The 25175-nt window shown below is 32.7% G+C and overlaps 1 protein-coding gene across 2 annotated transcripts; it reads right to left on the reverse strand.

The window, feature by feature from the left end:
• Positions 1–25007, reverse strand: LOC134233050 (uncharacterized). Of its 2 annotated transcripts, XM_062715045.1 has the most exons (5): positions 2498–2569; positions 1793–1863; positions 598–817; positions 476–490; positions 1–318 (listed from the first exon to the last, which is right to left on the reverse strand). In XM_062715045.1, the coding sequence occupies exons 2-5, from the start codon at positions 1853–1855 to the stop codon at positions 56–58; spliced, it is 561 nt and encodes a 186-aa protein (XP_062571029.1). In that variant the 5' UTR covers positions 1856–1863; positions 2498–2569; the 3' UTR covers positions 1–55. The 2 variants fall into 2 exon arrangements, with proteins under 2 accessions (XP_062571029.1, XP_062571030.1); XM_062715046.1 differs by lacking the exons at positions 1793–1863; positions 2498–2569 and adding an exon at positions 24940–25007.
• Positions 25008–25175: the final 168 nt, after the last annotated feature.

Consider the following 25175-nt stretch of genomic DNA (forward strand, 5'->3'; position numbering starts at 1 on the left):
TAAATTCAAATATTTATTGCACATAAAGCGAATTTATCTAAGCAGGGAACATATTTTATCTTCCACAAGCCATCCAGCTAACTCTCGCTCCATACAACACCGAGTCTGCCCATCTTGTGAGGCTTACACTAAACCCTGTCCTGGTAACTTCCTTCACCTCTGTACTTATACGTAGGTTCACTGTACCAGCTGAATCAAGCAGGTATAAACCGTATGTCAAGGTCGGTATTTCTTGGAAGGCGGTTTTAAATTTGATTGTTTGTCCATAAGGCCAAGTGGGAGCTGGGGCTGCGTGTTGTCCTAATCCACCTGATTCACCTGTATTTGTAATTCAAAATTCAAAATTATTTTTAAAAATTTGATTTTATCTTCCGATTTACGTCAGTTGAAGAAATAGGGGGGGATAGTGATACATGAATATGAATTTTAACAGGTAAATTTATACATTTTAAGGGAATGAAAAATATATACTCACATCTGAATTCTTTCCCTAAAATGTAGGTATACAATGTATGAATATTCAGAATAAAATATTAGTAAGGGTATGATTAAGTAATTAAAACAAAGAACTTCACACATTCATGAATCAAAACGTACTGTTTGCAATATCTCTTTCGAGTGACGAAATAGAAGATTTCATTTCCTCAATAGTGGTCTTCAAAGTTTTGATTGTAGACATCATTTCTGCGATAGTCCTTTCCATTTCGATTCCTTTCGACTTTTTGACAAAAAATTGCTCCAAGACCTTCTGAATTGGATTTTCACCATTTGCAATTCTGGCCGTTTCATTCGAGCTGTCATTTTGTAATCCATAAGACTAACAAAGGGAATAACATCATTAAAAAGAGCCTTAAATCATTATAAGATTAACGGGATAGTTAGTACAGTAAAACTCGGTTATAACGAAGTCACTGGGACCAATGAATTTACTGCGGTGTATATCCGTAATTCGTTATGGAATTCGATATGGAAGTAAGGAATTCGTTAAATTTATATAGCTGTGGATCTAAAATAAATTCGCTATATCCGTGAATTTGCTATATCCGTGTTCGTATTAAACGAGTTTTGCTGTAAACTTTTACGAAAGATTATGGTTGAGATGGACTAAAAATTTACTTTTCTCAACGAGTGAATAGATCTGTTCAGTGATTTTTTTTTCCCATGAAATGCATAAACCATCGTTTATTATTTCAATTTTCATATGTGGATGAATGAATATAAATTATATGTTAATGAACTTTTATGCGAATCTTTTTCTTTTAATATTTAAAAGCACTTTTCTTTTACCACTATTTGATAATTTTAAAGAAAGTCATGAATCCTCATGATATACGGAGTTATTTATTGATATTTTTTTTATTTAAGCTTTAAGCAAACCCTTTTTATATTTTTATCAATTATTGTCACAAAACATATTTAGAATAACGTTAACAAACACATATCGTATATGCATTAATGAACAGTATAATTTTTGATAGTGACAATTAAAATAGAAAGAAAAGGGGGATAGAGAAAGAGAGAAAGAGGGAAAGGATAAGGAAAATGAAAGGGGGGGGGGAGAGAAAAGGATCGAAAGAAAGAAGTACATGAACTGGTTAAATTATATTATCTAAAATTTGCGAGATGTCTTTTTCAAACTGGTTTCAGGGATTTGAAATGATAAAATTTCTATATCTTGTTCATTTAAAAAGAAGTTACATTTTTTTTTCTCAAAATTATTTATTTTTTTCTGGAAAAATAAACCAGACATGAGAAAATGATTTACAGAAACTTTATTTAAAACAATACTTACTTGAGAAACAGCTAATGTGACCAGAACAAATACACTCACTACCATGTACCTATAGAAACACATCCTATAATCTGAAATTATATAAAATGTTTAAAATATTAGGGAATATGTTAACTTATTTTCGCTATAGAGGCAGATTGGAAAAAGCTTATGTCACTCCGATACCCTGTTCATTTTTTTAAATTATCAAGAATATTTTTTTCTAAACAAATATCTTTCTTTAAAAATAGAACAGACATGTAAGAAAATGGGAAAAGAAAGTAATAACTCGATTACATTGCTTGACTGATTGTATGAGTTACTACTGGCATTGACTTATTGCACATTTATAAGAAACGTAAATATATTGATAAAACTGTACACCGTTCCCAATCATTCCATATAAAAGAAAAGGGTAGAAGCAATTGTCGTGAAAAGAAAATAATTTTTTTCCCCCAAGAAATATGTGATTTATTCAATTACATAATATTTTGTGGTAATAATTATACAATTTTATTCTTTTCAAAACAAGTATGGGGGTGACATTTTTTTTTTTTTTTACATTTAATATATTACAATTGCTTTCATTCTTTTTTCTTCAGCTGGAAAAACTACCCAACAATAGAAATCATGCGTTTTACGAGGCATCAATATTAAATAATTATTAACCCATGGAAAATTTCCTTTGTAATCATAACAATTATTTTTAAATTGATTAATATTTACAAAATACTTGTAGCTGCACACAATAAAATCAATGTGTCTGCACTATGTTTCCTATTTCAATAGAGTTATTATCGTTAAATAGAACAGACACGTGTTGTACCATGAGTGATGTTGGTTCAAAATAAAAGTTCACAGAGGAAAATGTAATAAAATGCGTAATACCTTAGCTGACTTATCATATATAAATTATACGAATGATAATTTTCAAACATACTACATGTACTTCAACAATGTAAAATTTTATTTCAAAAAAACACCCAATGATGATTCTCAAAGTTTTATGATGTTTCGAAAGATTCTTGATTTTCTGACATTTACCTTCCGGTTCACTTGAATCATCAAGAAATCAACAAAACTTTAAATGAGTTATCACAGAGAAAACAAATACAAATTGCAAAAATGTACTAATCACTTGTCCTGATATTCCGTGAAGACAATATCTACAGGCGCTTGGAGACAAGATCTACATTATAAAGTGGGTTAGTTCAGGGTATATACTAGTAACCCCAGGTCTAGCGCAACAGACGTTGCCCTCGAATACATAACGAATTCGCAGCCGGTATAAGTGTTGATGTGGGTGGTGGTGGTTGGGGGGGGGGGGGGTTCGGCACGTCCCCATGCACCCCCTCCGGCTCCTACGGCCATGCACAATAAAATAATTCCTTCTAAACTCATCATTTCATAATAAAATTATATCTTTCCATTTTGATTACTTTACAAAATCAAAAAAGGACACAATGTAAATAATTGCGTTTAAAATTTATTATCATCCTTCCGTTCAAGGTAACAATATATAGACGTGTGTGAAGTTTTTGTACATGACATTGAATGATTTATCTACCACAGGCCATCCAGCTGATTCTAGCTCCATACAACACCGAGTTTCCCCATGTTGTGATCTTTACACTAAACCCTGTCCTGGTAACTTCCCTTACCACTGTGCTTAAACGAAGGTTAACTGTGTAGTCTGAATCAAGCACGTATAAACCATATGTTACGGTTGGTGTTCCTTGGAAGGCGGTTTTGAATTTGATTGTTTGTCCATAAGGCCAAGTGGGAGCTGGGAATTTGTGTTGTCCTGATACACCTGATTCACCTATATTTGAAATTTAAAAATTATAAATAAATGTAAAATTGGATTTTATTTTCAGATTTTACTTCACTTGAAAAATTATGACCGAAATAGGGATAGTGATTAATGTTTATATACTGTAAACCAACAATTATTCGTGTCTTCTTTAATTCGCAATTCGTCAGTTTGAAACATTCTCTACAAAAACAAATCAAAATAAATGGTTCGCGGCGATTAATATTCGCGACTTAAAATAGGTCGAGAAACTCGCGAATATTTCTCTCACGCGAATAAAAATTGGATTTCAGTATTATATGAATTTTAAGAAGTAAAACTAATTATTTTAAGGCATGAAAAATATACTCACACCTGAATTCTTTCCCTAAAATGATATTTTGATATTTAGAATAAAATGTCAGTAAGGGTGTATGATTAAGTAATTAAAGCAATGCACTTCATATATTCATGAATTAAAACATACTATTTGAAATATCTCTTTGAAGTGACGAAATAAAAGATTTCATTTCCTCAATAGTGGTCTTCAAAGTTTTGATTATTGACGTCATTTCTGTGATAGTCTTTTCCATTTCGATTCCTTTCGCCTTTTTGACAAAAAATTGTTCAAAGACATTCTGAATTGGATTTTCACTATTTGCAATTCTGGCTGTTTCATCTGAGCTGCCATTTTGAAATCCATGAGACTATTAAAGGGAATAAAATTACAAGTAAAATCCGTTATTAAAAGTTCATTGTAATTACAAAATCTCAAATCATTATAAGATTAACAAGATATTTAGTTTATTTTAACGAAAAATTATAGTTGAGATGGACCAAAAAATTTACTAGTTTTCTTTTCATGAAATGCCCAAAACACAACGTTCATTATATCAATTTCCATGTGTGAATGAATGAATTCAATTTTTAGCTCACCTTTTGGAAGGGAGGTGTTAGTTTAACAGCTTCAGTGCTTTTGACTTTGGAACAGAAATAAATTGAAATAAAAAGTGTATTCCTATGATGCATCCATCACATACTAAGGAAAGGAAATTAGTAAAACTTTGATTTGATAAATAATAATAAAAAAATTAATAGTAGGTCCACAAGCAACATGAGCCGAAGGCTCAAGTGAGCTTTTCTGATCAAATTTTGTCCTTCGTCCGTCCGTCCATCCGCCTGTCTGTCAGTCTGTAAACTTTTCACATTTTCGACTTCTTCTCAAGAACCACTAGGCCATTTTGACCAAACTTGGTACAAAGCATCCTCGGGTGAAGGGGAATTTAAATTGTTAAAAGAAAGGGCCAAGTCCCCTCACAAGGGGAGATAATCAAGAAAAGACAAAAATTGGGTTGGGTCATTAAAAAATCTTCTTCTCAAGATCCACTGGGCAAGAAAAGCTGAACTTATGTAGAAGCATCCTGGGGTAGTGTAGATTCTTAATTGTTCAAAGCATGACCCAGGGGGTAGGGCGTGGCCACAGTGGGGAATCGAAGTTTTACAAAGGGGAATCAAAGCATCCTATGGTAGTGTAGATTTAAAATTGTCTAATTTATGATCAGTGGGGTAGGGTGGGGTCACAATATGTATTACAAGGGGGAAATCTGGTAAAGAACGGAATGGTCAAAGCTCCTCAGGTGAGCGATGTGGCCCATGTTTGTTTAATTATTCTACTTTTACAAGAAGCTTTTTCTTTTATTGATAAAAAACTATATTTTACCACTACATGTGAGGAGAAAATACAAAAAGAAAGAAGCACTGGTAAAATTGTATTATCTAAGATTTGCGAGATTTCTTTTACTGGTTCGTTTCAGGGTCTAGAGGTATTAAAAGTGAAAAAATAAACTACACTGGGTTTTTTTAGACTTATCTTTTCTGGAAAAATAAAACAGACGTAAGAAAATGATACTTTATTTAAAACCTGACATACTTGAGGAACAGCTAAAGTGACCAGAAGAAAAACACTCACTACAATGAACCTATAGAAACACATCGTCTAATCTGAAATTAGATTAAATGTTTGAAATAATAGGGAGACAAAAAAAAGGAAAACTGATGACACTTCGATATCATGTTCATTTCTTAGATTATTTAGACTGTAACTTTTTTCAGAATAAATTCTTTTCTGAAAAATAAAAAAAAGACGTGTAAGAAAATGGGAAAAGAAAGAAATAAATCGACTACATATGGTACAATTGATTGCTTGACTAATTGATTGATTGATTAAATATTGATTAATTTACTTGTCGCATGGGTTTATGACGCATTGCTGTATTTGTATATGAAAAACAAGAAAACATTGATGTAATCATCAATTGTCTTCCGGGAAATTGATAAAGTAAACAATGGAAATGAGTCTTGATCATCAAACCTCTTCAATATGTGTGAAAAAGGCATGCGTCTAAATGATGGAGACGATCGATAGTCGAGAATATTTTGAAAACTTGTAGCTGGAAGAAAATCGAACAAAAACGATACCCTTTTTAAATTTAATCAATTCCTCAAGTAAATTTTAGCTGCATAAAATAGACATTGAAACTAGAATCATGCATCATCTATTTTCAAAAATGTATTTCACTTTAAGAATATAAAGCACTGTGTACAGTACGTTTTTATGCGATTAGTAGAATTCGGTGTTCTAAAAAAAAAAGGACCTGTCAATTTTTTAAAAGTAAATGAGAAGCAACTTTATGCATTAAATATCAAAAACATTTATGTTTTTACAAATTCACTTTATAGAAGTAAATATATAATGTATCTCGTAATTTATAACGAGAAAGAACATTCTGATTGACAATCTTTTTAATGTTTAGAAAACCTGTAATTTTGAATAACCTCGCCCACCTCAATCCCCATACACCAACACTTAAACTTATATGTATAGAGCAGCCTGGTCCTCCGGGTTGCAATAAAAATGTATACTGAAAGGAAAAAGAAGCACAGGGTAAAGTTTTGAGGTGATTTAAATTTATTTGTCTTTTTTTTCAGTATTCCTATCTAACTTTTAAAATCATCTTTCAAATAGATATAACCAAAATCCATTTGATTTTGCCTAATAATTCCTGAGTTATTGAAGCTTATATGACGATACCCCCCAAAAGTAAAAATCGAAAACTCTCATAATCTTCAATGTATCTCCTTCGCATCTGTCAGGTCCTTATTTCCCCTTTGCATGGAATCCATCAGAGTGTTTATCTTTCTAACTCTGGCTATATAGGGCATGGGTTACCATACCAAATCAAAGTACTGGAAGTACTGGGAAGCGCTACGCATATTGATTTGGAATTCGTCAGAATTATTTTAATTTAAAATGCCCTGTTGTATTGAATTCTAAGCGATATTTTGACAGTGCGATAGCGCTAGGTCGAGCACAGTTGTCAAAAAGTATGTGAGTCCTGAATATGTGAACCCCGTTGCGATATGAAATTCAACATTGTCTCATGCCTTTTTTTTCAAACATTATACATTATCTTGGTATGTGAAAAGATCAATTTATTTTACTTACAGTACTGTACAAAAAATTGGAAGAAAAAATTTTTGCATGTAAAATTAATTTCTTTCGAGATGGTAATCGAGTTTTCCGATCAAATTTAAACTCTAAATGTACATGTAGCTATACTGTCTGAAGACAATACTTTTGCTGGAAAATGTATACATTGTATTTGAAAAAAATGTTAACACTTGAAAATGTCGCTAAAATTCCTCTCATTTGCGTGCAATACTGAAAGATAAAATCTTCTGGTGATCATATTTAATAACAAATTCATTCTGCGTTTACAAGTTTTTCAAATTGAAGATTGGCATCATGTTTGTAACAACGTCATATGTAAATGAAATTAACATCCGTAGAATTAACGCCCTTTATGTCAGAGATAATATGTAAATATACATTTTAGTATAAAGATATTACATTTATCTTATGATGCTATCCTGTAATCTCTGATATTCAGATATTTGATTTACAGTGTACATGTATTTGCAGTAACATTTGTGTTGATATACAATATGTGTCACTCATTAGTAAATGATACGTTTTTGCAATAAGATTTTTTACACTTTTCTTCTTTGGATTAAAAATACGTCAAACTCGACATACGTTAAAACCCAAAAGTATTTTTGACTATTGTTGAAATAATTTAAAATGCTTCAGTTTTTTTACGGACGCCTGGTGCATTTCACCATTCTTTACTTGTGTATGTATGATCTTCACTACCATGCAAAACATGTTGAGAGGAAATACATATCTACGAATTGTTGTGCTAGTTAAAAAGGAATACTGAAAATAATTGCTCCTAATATTTCTGCTATTTCAATGATTAATAATTCAAGAGTCCAAGAAAGAAAATACAGTAATAATCTCAAGTACTAGAAACGATCTCGTTGCGAGCAACGAGAGGTCTTCCGTCAGATTCTGGAAAAAAAACCCAGTAAAAGTGAGCTGAAAATTGCTTAAAAGATCTTTGGACACACTGGTAACTGAAACGAGTCACCAGTGTGAAAATTCAACACGCTATCTATTACGCTATTTGAACCCCTACTCTAAATTTACTTTTATGTACATGTAATTCTGCAGGAGTCCATCTGTCTTAGAATTATGAAAGGAGAGTCACTATTCATTATTTCGCACCAAATGCCACGAGTAAATCTTCATGCCTTCTCTTTTGAATGTTCTTTAAAATAAGTGTGACAGCTTCAATGAAATAATAAAAGAACGTTCTTATCGCCTAAATTTCGAGGTTTAGAAAGTATATTTAGCACATTCTACACATTAAATATCGTATCTATCTAAGTAAAACTAAAGCAGTAAAACGACTTTGAATTTTTAACTTTTGTATATTTCCTGTTTATCCCCAAAGTGGACTTTCCCGATTAGTTACACTTTAATGAAAGGGTTGGAATGTTTTGGCAAAAAACATGCCTTGCACTATGACAGTCAATTTATGTTCAATGACTTGCATCAGATCTGTGAGAAAAGTGTATAAATTCATCTTTAAACGCTCATTTAAAAAAAAGTATTCTTATCTGTATCTTTCCTGTTAGTTTAATATGACACAATTAAGTGTGCATAGAAAAAACATTGACTACGTTTTAAACTCTATATAAATTGTTTCTTATAAAAATAATTAACTTATAACTATGCTTTAAATCTGTTTTTCGTGGTGCACAAAAAGATTGAAGATATTGCATTTCATTTGTACATGTAGTCTTTTCTTTTTATACTTTGATGATACGGCATAAACAATTATGGTAGAAGGCTAAAAAAAGACCTTGAATAAATACTTTAGTTTAACACAAAATTGCAACGTAACTACTTCGTGAAAATCAACGTATTCATATACATTTCATTTATCTTTATATTACTTTCGTTCAACCAAACGCTCAGATGCCTCTTTTATCCCCTACTCGCGAAATGTCGGAGTTGACAGAGACAGCCGCCATCTTGGTCCCGCTTCAGATTTTTCAATGTTAATATCTAGAGAGTAGATGCATCAATATTCAAACAAATTATATAGTAAGCATCAATAAAAGGGTTTCTATTAACATTCCAAAAATAATTGAAAAATATTGAAAAACAAAAAAGTTAGAAAATACGATTTTTTCGATTCGCACCTCCTTACGACAGGAAGTACTGACGACGAACGAAAAGTCGCGTCTTGGTTAGTAAATATCACGATCTATAATCCCTGAAAGTTTCATGTTGATATCTTTTACCGTTTTTGAGTTTAATCGTGGACAAAATGTCATTTTATTTTCAGAAAATGGTCCGTAACTTGGCACCAGAAAGGAATTTCTAAAAAATCGCTCGGATAGATTAAATTCGTGTTACAACACATCCTCACTGATAATTTCATGTAATTCCATCCAGTAGTCTTCGAGAAATCGCGCACACAAAATTAGAAAGTCAAAAAAATAATAAAAAGAATAATAATAACTAGAAACGAAACTCGTTGCGAGCAACGAGAGGTCTTCCGTCCGATTCAGAAAAAAACAAGGTAAAATCAGACTTAAAAAGAGATTTTAAAAATCGGACACAAGGGGGATCGAACCCGGGTCGCCAGCCTGAAAATCCATTGCGGTACCCATTACGCCTTTTGGAACCCGCTTCAAATTTAGCATTCGAATATCGCAAGATTGGTTTTTTGATTCCAGCATACATTACATTTTTTTAAAAATTCAGTTTGAAATTGTAAAATGACAGCCAGCTTGCTAAACTTTGCTCAAGATAATCACATCGGAATTTGTTACTTGAGTTTTAACAGTAATTTTTAAGATAGATAATCTATTAGTGATGAACAGATGATACTGTTTTCTTTCCTTTTTTCGATATGTATTCAACTTTTTATTCCATGCAACTCCATATACAGGCATGTCAATGTTATATATTTCTGCACTATTGTCACCATTTGTCTACTACTTAAGTCGGGTCACGATACATTATTTAGTGCCAAACGTCACAAGTAGTTCTTAACGCTATTCCTTTGAAATATTTGATGTATTTGATGGGTTTGATAGCTTCAATGAAAATTAGAAATGTATGTTCTTAAAACCGGAATTTCGAGCGTTAGAAAGTATATTTATCACATTATACAAATATAATATCGTATACGGCCAAGTAACACTAAACCTGTGAATTCGGTAAGATTTTCCACGAATTTTGTATCCTGTTTCAACCAAAGTGGAGATGAGTTACACGTTCATGAAAAGACTGGAATGTTTCACTGAAAAAAAAATCACTCGCCCTCCGACGGTCAAGGAATGTGATACTATTTATGTTCAATAACTTGCATTTATTTCAAGAATATGTATATAACCTTTAATAAACAATCTTTTAAAATAATGTTTTTCTTATTTTTGTCTTTTCTATTCATTTAATATGTCACAAGCCTGCGTGGAAAAATAAACAGAAGTCAAGTAATACTTCAGAAACATAGTGAATATTAAGACAGGCAAGTTTCTTAAAAAGCTATAATTACTTATAACCATGGTTTAGGATAAGTTTTCCCTGGTGCAAAACAAAAGATTGTTGTCATCGTATTTCCACTTGTAGTCATGTTGTATTCTACTTTGAGATGCAGACAAAAGCAATTTCAATAGACGTTTGAGGAAACCTCATATTAAAACTATACTCAGTGCAACGTAATTGCGATGTAGCAATCTAAATAATCCTTTACATTTCATAAATCTTTTTGGTAGAAGTTTCGTTCATCTAAACGCTCAGCTGACCTTCTAGAACCCGACTTGCTTAATGGCGGAGTTCACGGAGACGCCCCGCCATCTTGGACACGCTTCAGATTTTTAAATGCGAATATCTAGTGTGTGGATTGATCAATTCTAAAATAAACTATATATTAGGCCTTTCCAGTAGGGTCTCCATTAATATTAAATATATCAAAGGAAAATATTGAAAAACAAAAAAAGTTGAAAAAGTGCATATTTTAAATTCACTTCCTGTAGCGACCGGAAGTACTGACGACGCAAACGAAGGCAAAATTGCACATCTATAACTCATGGTCTATCATCTCTAACAAGTCTCCAGTTAATATTTTGAGCTGTTTTCGAGAACATTCGAAGACAAAATTGCATTTTAAAATCAGGAAATTGCCCATAACTTGGCACTGGTAGCGAATTTTCCAACAAACGGAATTTTATATAAAATTCATATAGTGACCTATTATTCCTGAAATTTTCATTGAATTCCACCGAATAGTTTACGAGAAATCGCCTGCACAAAATTTTGTCTAAAAAAAAAAGAATAATAATAATAACTAGATACGATCTCGTTGCGAGCAACGAGTGGGTCTTCCGTCCGATTCTGAAGTAAAAAACGAAAAATCTAGCAGAAAAAGTGATAAAACAAATTGCACATTCGGTTGAGCGAACCCGGGTCGCCCGCGTGACAATCCGACACACTAACCATTCGGCCATTGAAAACACCGCTTCAAATTTTTAAATACGAAAATCTCGAGATTGCCATTTTTGATTCTAAAACAAATTACATATTTCGCATTCGCAAAAGAGTCACTGTTAAGATATCTAATATCAAAGAAAAATATTGGAAAACAAAAACGTTGAAAAATTGCGTTTTTTTAAATTCGCTTCCGGTATCGACCGGAAGCAATCACGGAAAATTTGAAAGTATGGTGCAAAACTACAGCATGTCATCTATTAGTCCTGAAAATGACAACATTCTAGCTTTTGTTGTTTTTGAGTTTTTGTGTCGACAAAATGGTCACTAAAAATTCGATTAAAATGCGATAATTTCCGACCGGAAGTGATTTTTCAAAAATAAAAAAAAATGGATCAAGATTAGATCATGATACATCATCTCTGAAAATTTCAAGGAAATCCGTCCATGCATCTCTGAGAAATCGTCTGCACAAAATTTGGACGAAGAAAAATAATAATAACTAGATACGATCTCGTTGCGAGCAACGAGTGGGTCTTCCGTCCAATTCTTGATAAGATGAGATAAGATTTTGATTGAGATTTTCATTAAAAGATAATGATTTACCACAATCTGTAAAAAGACATTGAACATTAAAGACTTAAAAAATTGGCTTTTGGCCCCTTAACGACCACTGATTGTAGGAATCAGCCTTTTTTTTCTTCATGTCATCTAAAAGCTCTTAGGATTTCGATCACTTTTTGTTCAACAACTGTTAAGAAATTCTTTTCGTTTTTTGAGCTATTAGCAAAAGAAATATTTAGGGGCCAACTCTTCAACTCCTTAATGGGGACGTTTAGCAAAAAATGAAAGGTTGCATATGTTCAGAACATTATTTAGAACATCCTTTGTTCAATATTGCTTCTCAAAATAGTTCTGCCTTTCGAGATACAAAGCATCAAAAGTTTTGCATTCTGGCCCCTTGTGGTCCCTAATTATTTAACATACGACATTAAAATTATAATATATAATTGTAGATTGTTGAGATAAACATCTTTGCTTCAGTAACATATTACAAAATATTAACTAATAAAGAATTATCGATTGAAGACTTTTGGCCCCTCTTGGCCCCTAATTCGAGTGCCCAGCCCCTTTTTCAGGATCTCATCTTAAAGATCTTAAGATTTTGAACATTTTTTGTTCAACAATTAATCAGAAATTCTTTTTCGTTTTTGAGCTATTAGCAAAAGAAATATTTAGGGGCCAACCCTTCAACTCCTTAATGGGGACGTTTAGCAAAAAATGAAAAATTGCATATTGTTCAGAACATGATTTTGAACATCTTTTGTTCAATATTGCTTATCAAAATATTTCTGCCTTTCGAGATATAAAGCGTCAAAGATTTAGCATTCTGGCCCCTTGTGGCCCCTAATTATGTAACATACGACATAAAAATCATACTATATAGTTGTAGATCGTTGAGATAAACATCTTTGCTTCAGTAACATATTACAAAATATTAACTAATAAAGAATTATCGATTGAAGACTTTTGGCCCCTCTTGGCCCCTAATTCGAGTGCCCAGCCCCTTTTTCAGGATCTCATCTTAAAGATCTTAAGATTTTGAACATTTTTTGTTCAACAATTAATCAGAAATTCTTTTTCGTTTTTGAGCTATTAGCAAAAGAAATAATTAGGGGCCAACCCTTCAACTCCTTAAAGGGGACGTTTAGCAAAAAATGAAAGGTTGCATATTGTTTAGAACATTAATTTGAACATCTTTTGTTCAATATTACTTATCAAAATATTTCTCACTCTCGAGATATAAAGCGTCAAAGATTTAGCATTCTGGCCCCTTGTGGCCCCTAGTTATGTAACATACGATATTAAAATTATAATATATAGTTGTAGATTGTTGAGATAAACATTTTTGCTTCAGTAATGTATTACAAAATATTGACTGTTACAGAGTTATTGTATAAAGACTTTTGGCCCCTGTCGGCCCCTAATGTGATGAGTCAGCACTTTTTTCTTGATATCATATTAAAGATCTTGTCATTCTGCACAAATATTGCTCAGTATGTTTTAACAAAAAAATTATACTTTAAAAGATATGATGGAAAATGTCTCAAAATTTCAGTCATGATTCATGTCCTAATTTTTGACCCCTACCGAGCTTCCATACTAAGCACTTCCGGAATATTTGAAAGTATAGGTGCAAAACTATAATATGTTGTCTATCAGTCCTGAAAAGGACAGCATTCTAGCTTTTGTCGTTTTTGAGTTTTTGTCCGGACAAAATGGTCACTAAAAATTCGATTAAAGGGCGATAACTTCCGACCGGAAGTGATTTTTCGGAAAATAAAAAAAAAGTATCAGGTTTAGTTCATGATACATCATTCCTGAAAATTTCAAGGCAATCCACTCAAGCATCTCTGAGAAATCGTCTGCACAAAAATGTGTAAAGAAAAAAATAATAATAATAAAAGTGAAAAAGAAACAATAGAATAATAGAAGGGTCTTCCGTTGGAGACGGAAGACCCTAATAACTAGATACGATCTCGTTGCGAGCAACGAGTGGGTCTTCCGTTCGATTCTTGATGAGATGAGATAAGATTTTGATTGAGATTTTCAATCGAAAATAATGATTTTCCATAATCTGTGACAAGACATTGAACAATAGAGACTTCAAAAATCGACTTTTGGTCCCTCACGGCCCCTAATATTAGGGATCAGCCTTTTTTTCTTCATATCATTTTAAAGCCCTTAGGATAATGAACACTTTTTGTTCAACAACTATTCAGATATTCCTATTCGTTTTCGAGTTATTTGCATAAGAAATATTTAGGGGCTAACCCTTCAGCCCTTTAAAGATGACGTTTAGCGAAAAATGAAAGGTTGCATATTGTTCAGAACATGATTTTGAACATCTTTTAGATTATTACCTATCAAAATATTTCTCACTTTCGAGATATAAAGCGTCAAAGATTTAAAATTCTGGCCCCTTGTGGCCCCTAATTATGTAATATACGACATTAAAATCATGATATAAAGTTGTAGATTGTTGAGATAAACATTTCTGCTTCAGTAATGTATAACAAAATATTGACTGTTAATGAGTTATCGATTAAAGACTGTTGGCCCCTTTTGGTCCCTAATTTGAGTGCCCAGCCCTTTTTTCTTGATTTTATCTCGAAGCTCTTAGGATTTTGAACACTTTTTGTTCAACAACTATTCAGAGATTCTTTTTTTTGTTTTCGAGTTATTCGCAAAAGAAATATTTAGGGGCCATCCCTCTAACTCCCTCATGGGGACGTTTAGCGAAAAATGAAATGTTGCATATTGTTCAGAACATGATTTTGAACATCTTTTGTTCAATATTACTTATCAAAATATTTCTCACTTTCGAGATATAAAGCGTCAAAGATTTAGCATTCTGGCCCCTTGTGGCCCCTAATTATGTAATGTACGATATTAAAATCATAATATAAAGTTGTAGATTGTTGAGATAAACATTTTTGCTTCAGTAATGTATAACAAAATATTGACTGTTAAACAGTTATCGATTAAAGACTTTTAGCCCCTTTTGGCCCCTAATTTGAGTTCCCAGCCCTTTTTTCTTGATTTCATCTTGAAGCTCTTAGGATTTTGAACACTTTTTGTTCAACAACTATTCAGAGATTCTTTTTTGTTTTCGAGTTATTTGTAAAAAAAATATTTAAGGGCCAACCCTTCAGCTCCCTAATGGGGACTTTTAGCGAAAAATGAAACATTGCATATTGTTCAGAACATGATTTTGAGCATCTTTTGTTCAATATTACTTATCAAAATATTTCTCACTTTGGAGATATAAAGCGTCAAAGATTTAGCATTCTGGCCCCTTGTGGCCCCTAATTATGTAATGTACGACATCAAAATTATAATACACAGTTGTAGATTGTTGAGATAAATATTTTTGCTTCAGTAATGTATAACAAAATATTGACTGTTAAAGAGTTATCGATTAAAGACTTTTAGCCCCTTTTGGCCCCTAATTTGAGTGCCCAGCCCTTTTTTCTTGATTTCATCTTGAAGCTCTAATGATTTTGAACACTTTTTTTTCAACAACTATTCAGAGATTCTTTTACGTTTTCGAGTTATTCGCAAAAGAAATATTTAGGGGCCATCCCTTCAACTCCCTAATGGGGACGTTTAGCGAAAAATGAAAGGTTGCAAATTGTTTAGAACATGATTTTGAACATCTTTTGTTCAATATTACTTATCAAAATATTTCTCACTTTCGAGATATAAAGCGTCAAAGATTTAGCATTCTGGCCCCTTGTGGCCCCTAATTATGTAATGTACGAAATTAAAATCATAATATAGAGTTGTAGATTGTTGAGATAAATACTTTTGCTTCAGTAATGTATAACAAAATATTGACTGTTAAAGAGTTATCAAAAAAAGACTTTTAGCCCCTTTTGGCCCCTAATGTGATGAGTCAGCACTTTTTTCTTGATATCATATTAAAGATCTTGTCATTCTGCACAAATTCTGTTCATTATGTCTTAACAAAATAATTATACTTTAAAAGATATGATGCAAAATGTCTCAAAAAATCGGTCATAATTCGTGTCCTAAATTTTGACCCCTACCGAGCTTCCATACTAGGCACTTCCGGAAAATATCATGACCCAGGTGCAACATGGCAACATGTCCTCTATTATCACTGAAAATTTCAGCTTTCTAGCTTGAACCGTTTTTGAGTTCCATCACAGACAAGGAGGTCCTCTAAATTTCGATCAAAGGGCGATAACTTCCGACCGGAAGTGAATATCCCTAAAATAATTTGCCGGAATTAACTTCAGATGCCAACACATCTACCATGAAAATTTGAAGCAAATCGGACGAGACATCTCTGAGAAATCTTCTGCACAAATTTTGTAAAGAAAAAAAAAAGGAAGAATAATAATAAGAAAAGTGAAAAAGAAACAATAGAATAATAGAAGGGTCTTCCGCTCAAGACGGAAGACCCTAATAATAGTGAAAAAGAAACAATAGAATAATAGAAGGGTCTTCCGTTGGAGACGGAAGACCCTAATAAGAAACAATAGAATCACTATAAGGTCTTCCGTGAAGACGGAAGACCTTAATAAGAAACAGTACAATAACTATAAGGTCTTCCGTGAAGACGGAAGACCTTAATTAATAAATCTTCATGAAGGTATACAACATTATTTTATTCTGTTTTTATTTAGTCTTCATTAAGAATCGGCAACACAACTGAGACACATCTTTACATAAACTATTTAATCCTAGTCCCTACTTCAAGTGTTACACCGTTTGCTTAACATTTCATCAGCCCTATTTCTGTCCATTGCTAAGAACGCTAATTAAAGTTTTAGCATGTGTCGCATCCTGCACTCTACACGCACAATTTTAGAGCACAATACATGTATTACGAGAAATAAGTTTTACTATTTGAGTGGATTCGTTGAAAACACATCCACCACATGCTCTACATGTCTGTACAGCCACAAACTGCCCTTCCTTTCGAATTATGTACAACACTAGACAATAAAAAAGACAGTCCTTGAATGCATTCCAGTCTGTTACTAATTGATACTTAAATGCAAAAATCAACTTCACTGACAAATCTCAGCATGGTGCAAGATGTTAATAGAAAGGCTTGTTTTAGTTACATTGCCTGAAATAACAGTTTAGAAGAAAAAAATAATTATAATTTATATGGATATATAGAAAGTACCATATTACATGTATGTAAGTAGTACATTGTAAATCAATTTTATGTGATTTCTTTTATTGAATAACTCACTTCCAGTTTGAGATTTAAAACTTTATTAAAATCCGATCTGAGTTTAAATCATGTACCGGGTACGTATGAATATTCAATCACTATATTGCATGTACATAATAAATAATATACTGGTTCTATAATTAAGTAATTGCGCCATAGAGGCAGCAATTGTAAGCTATGAGGTACCAAATTAATGTGTGCCCACATGATTTAAATGAACAGTTACTACAATATATACAGAAGAGCATGATAAGAACTGCTCTTATCTTCTAATTGTGGGACATCCATCACATCCTTAAACCTTACTAATTACCTTCTATTATTAGAAATGCACGTAACGCAGCATTACACTAAAATAGCAGAAAGAGAGTCAGGGATTTCCAGTTGCATATTTTTAGAATAACAAGTGGAGTTATCTATCTTGCTTATAGTGGCGCTGGATCCAGAACGGAAGTAGATTTACGCTGACAGAAAGCGCTGTGCGCTGCGCTTAGCGCTTAAAAATTAGTCAAACGATGCGCACAAGCGCCAGTGAGAGGAACACAATAGTAAGTTGACCGCCTCAAAAAACCAAATTGCGGAATTGTTTCCTTTCATTTTTCGTGTGAATGTAATGATGATCATAGTGTACTGTATAAATGGCGTTGGTTTTTTGCGGTAGAAAAGTGGCGATTTAAGAGATGGCAGGACGAATAAACCGCCCGCAACATGACTCTGTTTCGCGTTAACGTCATCGTCACGGTTGATTGAAAACCATCCCAGGCCTTCTCTGACAACGTGTAACAAGTTTTATGGGGGAAAATTTACAGGAAACTTAGTTACGCGTTGTTGTCATTTTTATTAAATAGGCATTTCAAATACCAGACCCCACGGAACTTCCGTAAACTGTACCAAGATTGCAAGAAATTCATATCGTCTCTAAATATTGAAAAGCGATGTGTATACCCCAAGTGCATCAAATGATGCAAAAAGAGTTGTTGACAAACTCGCCATCATTAAATTGCACGTGTTTTGGACTTTTTAGCGTTTTTTCCTACGTGACATCATACGGTTTACGGTTGAGTAATTCTGAACACTGAGTTTGATGCATAGTAACTAAATTTCTCATCTGACCAATTTTCATAATTTTCGGTCATGCGGTCAAAAAAATATCGACTATTATGCTACCCTGCGTTTCTTTTTCCTTTCAATATATGAAATTGTAAACCCTTCCAAATCATTTCAGATTTTAAAAAATAGTGCGTTAAAAGAGTATATACACTATTGAATTGATCAATACTTTAAAAAAAAAATACCTGTTGCTTCAAAATATTGAATAAATGTCCCTATACCTAGTTTTCTACTTTAATAGAATTATATAAAGCAGGCATGTGATGTTTATTCAAAATGAAAATTTCCTTGGGAAACAAAGCCGATAACTCAGGCACAAAATGCAATCATCACATAATAAGATGATTCGTCAATATGAGTGCTGACCCCCAAATTAATCAAATGAATTTACTTTTATTTGAAACTGGACAACGAATTTCGAACAACCAAATCTGAAAATACCTGTATATATAAAGATCTTTAATGTTGTTAATTGGTATGAAATTCATTTCAAGAGTTTGGCAGGATTATCGGGTATTTTAGGATATGAGATGTATAGTAAAAATATGGTTTACAAATTCTGTCCCACGAGTGAATAAATTCCATTTATTTAATTATTACATTTTCCTTCATTTTTTTTCCATTTGCGCCCAGCTTTTCGGAATTTTAAAAACACTACATGCTGTGGCGTTTAAGTTGAGACATAAGAGAGATCGAAAACGTACCTGTCAGAGAGGTTAATGTACTTCTCCTACTTTCCTATAACCCTCCAGGAAGATATTTTTTATTACTCGCAAAGGGACGGAAAACTCGAGTTTTCTCGCACTTGAAAGCACTTATTTGAAATGGACATATATCATATATATCAGCATATGTCGCATGAAACATTTGATTGTTGATTTAAAAAGTCATTCGATATTCGGATATGGCTGCAAAAGTAAACTCATGTTTCATATTTGCATTAAAATGAAAAAGATACCAACATATTTTGCAATTTAGCAAAATTTAAAAAATAACGTTATATTCCATTGAATTTTATATAGTCCACAGATGTCCAAGAGCAAATCAAGAAGTCGAGTGAATCTGGAAATGAATTTCTTTATCATCTATTATGTATCATGTATTTTCCATTTGTTTAATTGTTTGTCGACACAGTACTCATTACAGGTGGAAATAATATTGAATAAACTGTACACGAAAGAATTTTTTAAATGCGCTACAACGGTTAACCAGAGTAGTACAACTTACTAAGTTTTTTTTTCATGCAATCAATAAAACAAATACCCCTGAACATAAACCCTGTCCTGGTCACTTCCTTGACCTCTGTGCTTATACGAAGGTTCAGTGTATCAGCGGAATCAAGCAGGTATAAAACGTATGTCAAGGTCGGTATTTCTTGGAAGGCGGTTTTGAATTTGATTGTTTACCCATAAGGCCAAGTTGGGGCTGGGACGGCGTATTGTCCTAAACCGCCCGATTCATCTGTATTTGTAATTTAAATATTAACCATTATTTTCACAAAATTTTGATTTCATTTTAAAGGTCAAATATCAAGGAAATAGACATACTTTTATATAATATATGTTGTAAACAATGGTTAAAAAGAAGGAATTACAATATTCGTTTAATTTTAAACCTCGTTGTTTTCTTTATTTACCTGTACTAATATTGCTAAAAATAACGTTCATCAATAGAGTTACTTCCCCTTTTTGTGACGTCATTAGAGACACTCGACAAAATCTAGTTACATAAGTATAGTAAAAAGTGCTCTTGATTATCTAAAATTATGGCAAATTTTGGAGAACAGAAATATATCAGAGTTATGCGTAGATCTGTCTGTTAAGAATAGGCTTTGTATATTTGAGTCAAGAAAGTACGCAAATTGATTACTCTTTTTCGGCCGATTCTGTTTCGTCCGAAGCCGGTAATTTTAAGGGTGAAAGTGGAAACTAAAATCACACAACTGACAAGGGATCATCACAGAAGCTAACGAATGTGCATACATGTAATTTGTACTTAATGCCTTTTACTGAGTGTGCTCAATACATGTATTTCCGCAAAAAATATTTAAATAAAAATATATATTACGTGTTGTTTCTTATTCATCATATAGGACCAGAACTTTTACATAGTGAAAAAGTATAGAATTCCGGTTTTTTTTTACATTGCATAGCCGTTTGAACCGGGCACACGGCGATTTTTTTATGTTAATTATATAATGAACAATGAACGGAACAACAGAAATTACGTCATCGTCGGATATACATGTATATCATCCGTGGGAATCCGAGGATGTAGCTTTCACAGGTGCTAGGAACCCCCCCCCCCCCCCCCTCGGTTGTTCCGTACCCCAGTGGGCTTTTTTTTTTACTTTAAAATAATATTTTTCTATGATATACGAGGGGTTATCAAAAAGTTCGTGGACTGATGCTATAAAATTAGTACTATGTAGTTTGTGCTTTCAAAATTTATATGGAATATAAAACAACAATAAATAAAGAAATGTTGAAAATTTTAGCCTTATGCGTTTATTATTTTCCAAATTATTATAAAATGAAAACGACAATATATGATCACCCGGCGCTGTCGTCGTTTATTTTCATGACGTCCGATAACGTCATTGTTTTTTCATCGTCCGCTTCTTCTACCTCATACAATTTCTTGATGAAAAACCCTGGAGACGAGTACGGACTTAAACCCGCCTTGTTTATCTGACTTTACAATGTCATGAACAGTGGCCTTCAATGAATATAATATTCCAAATGGATTAATGCATTGGGAGAGATCCGCGCTTGGTTGTGCCAGCATATTTTGCTTTTGGGAGTTCAATATCTACAACGCATGATCAACGTCATTTTTTGACGTGATTGATTTTTCACATCTTGACTGCACATCGACATTAACAGTGTATCCCTTTTCTCTCTGAATCTATTTTGACATTAAAAGACAAGTACTCTGGATGCATTTTATTTCTCTGTAGCCAGTTTCAACATATTTTAGGTCTATAAAACTTTATAGAATGTTGGAAACGGAAACTCCTCCCCCCCTTTTGACGTCATTTTCAAGGCCTCATTTGTTTGGACATTCCGTGTAAAATTTGCGATAAAATTTCATAGAACTTCCAGAATGAAGTGAAAATTCCGTATTTCATGGAACAATTGGGTCCAGACACATACCTGTTTTAACGGGATTTTTGGATGTCAAATGAACATATCAAAAGAGTTTTTCTCAGTTACACATAGGTCGCAAAAATGTCGTGTTCGAGGTTGCGCCGCCTGGACATACCATTGCTTATAAAAACATCACTAATGTATTAAAAAATAAAATTTATGATTTATGGTTTATTCTTTAGATAGAAAAGATGATGCTTACTAGATATTTTAAAATGCATTGATGTGCTTAAAGCGGTTTTAATTTTATGACGTTAGTCCACGAACTTTTTGATAACCCCTCGTATTCATAAAGTATTACAACCGAAAAATCCAAAATTTAAGGGGAAAGAAGGCTAGTTTAAACCTTTTATAAATTCATACCCTCTGATACTAAAACAGAACGTTCTGAATTTTCCCCTTCCCTAAGCACCTGTGGTAACTAAACATTTGTCTGGAACCTTTTTGATTTATGCGTAACAAGTAATTTTTATTTGCCCCCCCTCCCGAAGTTACATTTCTTTGTTTTCCCCCTAAACGGATATTAATTGCTTCATACAGGCCTGAAAATCTTTGGCACATAGCGCTTTCATTCTAAAAATATTTTAATATGAATTATTTCACCCTAATTTAGTTTAGAAAAAAGAAAACAAAACTATTTTATGTATACATTCTGATTTCATATGCTCTTGTGGTAACTATGTCAAGACGCCAGCACAAGAGAAAATAAGTGCTGGAGGAAAACAAAATTGCGGGCAGAAAATTGAAGAACAATCACTTGCGTGCATGAACACTGAGGTTTTATTGTTTGAATAAATATGTAATGGAAACAATTTTAATATAAAAATTTTCTAGAAAAGGGGCAACCTGAAGTAAATGAACGCATTCTTGAGTAAGTATTTTCTGAGACATATCATGCGCGGATTTAGAAAGGGGGGGGGGGGTCCGTGACATACCCCATCCCAACTGAGATTTTTTTTTAGACACGATAACTTGGCAGATAATCAATTCCTTGTCTATTATACCACACCTTCCGTTTTTTGTCAGTAAAGTTTTAGAGATTGTTCCTTCACACTAAATGAAAATTGCTAGTATTTTTTTTACTCCAGCATGTTAAAGGTTTACGCCGAAATACATGTACTTTTGACTTTGCGCCGCGTAATGTTCAGTCATGTATATATACCAAGTGCGTGCTCTAATGTAAAGGATCAATCTCTAAAACTTGACAAAAGCGGAAAATATAAAATATCAAAGTATTTTTATGACGGACAAGGAATTCATGTATATTTTGCTTAGTTTTATTTTCAGTAGGGGAAAGGGAGGGGCAAAGTACATGAACCGATCGTCAGGTACTTGAAACAACGAAGAATTAAAAAAAAAAACAACTTTCCCTCATAAGAGTATTGCGGCTATAAATACTTAAACTGACAAATTGAAAAATGCAATTTAAATTTGAAAAAAAAACCAAGTGATTCGTGAGATAATTTTATAATTAATTAAAATGTAGCCTAAACTGGTCTATGTAAAATGTCGCTTATATTTATAGTGTTTCGTGTTTATTGGGCTCAAAACCAGCTCTTTTTAAATTGAATGTCCATATTTCCGTCAATTTCAGGTGCATAAGAATTTAAATATATACTCATGTTTTGTTCCGATTTATTGGTACAGTTAAGCCCACATGGCAACATCTCGCAAACAATAATGTTCCAAACACGGCAATATAGCATGCACTTCCTATTTCACGCTGTCTCTGATGACGTCACGCAACAAGGGAGATAAGCGATTTACAATAAATGATCCACTTGTCACACAGGTAAGTTTAAACGACTATAAGTGATGGAAATTGGTGACAAAAAATAAATAGACCTCAGAATGTCATTCATATTGCTCCAGAGGCTGAAAATAATGAATAATTATGAATTTTCACAAAAATATTATACTTCACCTTTAAGATTCATCTTCACTTAAAGACTTTGACCGAAATAGGGATAGTGAGTAATGTATATGAAATTTAACAGGTAGAGATTTTTAGGGAATGAAAAATATACTCATATCTGAATTCTTTTCCTAAAATGTTAATATTCAGAATAAAATGTAAGTAAGGTGTATGATTAATATGCAATTAAAACCATGCACTTTACATATTCATATTTACATTTCCAATGTCTTTGTCCGAGATAAAATTACCAATTGTAAATGTAATTTATTTCCTCATGAATGTCTTGGCGCGGTTCCAAAAAAAACCACGTGCAGGGCGGGACAACACCTAGAGAGAAGCAGGCTTGGAGCCCGTGGATTGGCGGAATCAAAGCATGTAAATATAAGGAATAACTGTCAGATTTTTCGAATTCATGAAGATGATCAATGGATTGGCGTGTGTGATAATTTTATGCATAAACGCCTTCGGCGTTTATGCAAATTATCACACAAGCCAATCCATTGATCACTTCATGAATTCGAAAAATAAGACAGTTATTCCTTAAATGAATCAAAATGTACTACAGGTATTTGCAATATCTCTTTCGAGAGATGAAATAGAAGAATTCATTTCCTCAATAGTGGTCTTCATGTTTTTGATAGTAGTCTTCTGAGATAGTGTTTTCCATTTCGATTCCTTTCGCCTTTTTGACAAAAAAATTGTTCCAATAACTTCTGAACTGGATTTTCACCATTTGCAATTCTGGCTGTTTCATCTGAGCTGCCATTTTGAAATCCATGAGACTATCAAAGGGAATAAAATTACGGGTAAAAATTGTCATTAAAACTTCATTGAATTCATAAAGCCTCAAATTATTATAAGATTAGCAACATATTTAGTAAACTTTTACCGAGGGAATAGAATTGTTCAATGAATTTCTTTTCATGAAATGCATAAAACAGAACCTTCATTATTTCAGTATTATGTTATTCTTCTTCTTAATGAATCATTTTCCTTTTATTGTATAAAAAGGCTATTCCTTTACCACTATTTAAGAATTTGAAGAAAAAATCATGAATCTTTATGATATATGGAAATATTTTTTGATATTTCTTTATTTAATCTTTTTTTTTTTTTTAAAAAAAGCCTTTTCTAAATTCTATCAATTGTAACAAAACATATTAATAATAACGTATACAAACATATACCGTATATGAAATAATTATTAATAGTATCATCTTTAATAGTGACAATTAAAATAGAGACAGACAGGGGTAGAGAAGAGAAGCAGGGTAAGGAGAGAGAAAGGGGGAGGAGAAAATGCATGAAAGAAAGAAGTACATGTACTGGTAAAAGCATATTATCCAATATTTGCCAGATGTTTTTTCCGTCTGGTTTCAGGGTCTAAAATGACAACACTTATAAAATCTTGTTCATTTTAAAAAAATAAATCAGTTTTTTCCTTCAAAATTATATATCTTTTTTGGAAAAATAAAACAGATATAAGGAAATGGAACTTTATTTAAACCCTGACTTACTTGAGGAACAGCTAGTGTGACCAGAAGAAATACACTCACTACCAAGTACCTATAGAAACACATCCTCCAATCTGAAATTACAGCATACGATCATATAACTATGTCTGAAGTATTAGGGGAAATATTATCAACGGCTTGAGACAGATAGAAAAAAAAACTTATGTCACCCAGATAACTGTTCATTTTTTAAATTATCCACACTTTTTTTCCAAAATGAATTATTTTTCCTGACTAAT

The sequence above is a fragment of the Saccostrea cucullata genome, unplaced genomic scaffold (genome assembly GCF_032062105.1).
Source record: "Saccostrea cucullata isolate Sc308-1 unplaced genomic scaffold, CSIRO_AGI_Scuc_v1 ctg4319, whole genome shotgun sequence".
Lineage (NCBI taxonomy): Eukaryota > Metazoa > Mollusca > Bivalvia > Ostreida > Ostreidae > Saccostrea > Saccostrea cuccullata.

Bases quoted from the DNA above. Each gene is read 5' to 3' on its own strand.
- LOC134233050 (XM_062715046.1), bottom strand. From the start codon at position 25,002: ATGTGTTTCTATAGGTACTTGGTAGTGAGTGTATTTCTTCTGGTCACA. The intron at 818-24,939 runs GTAAGTCAGGGT...TCCCTTTGTTAG, and splicing joins TCACACTAGCTGTTCCTCAA to TCTTATGGATTACAAAATGA.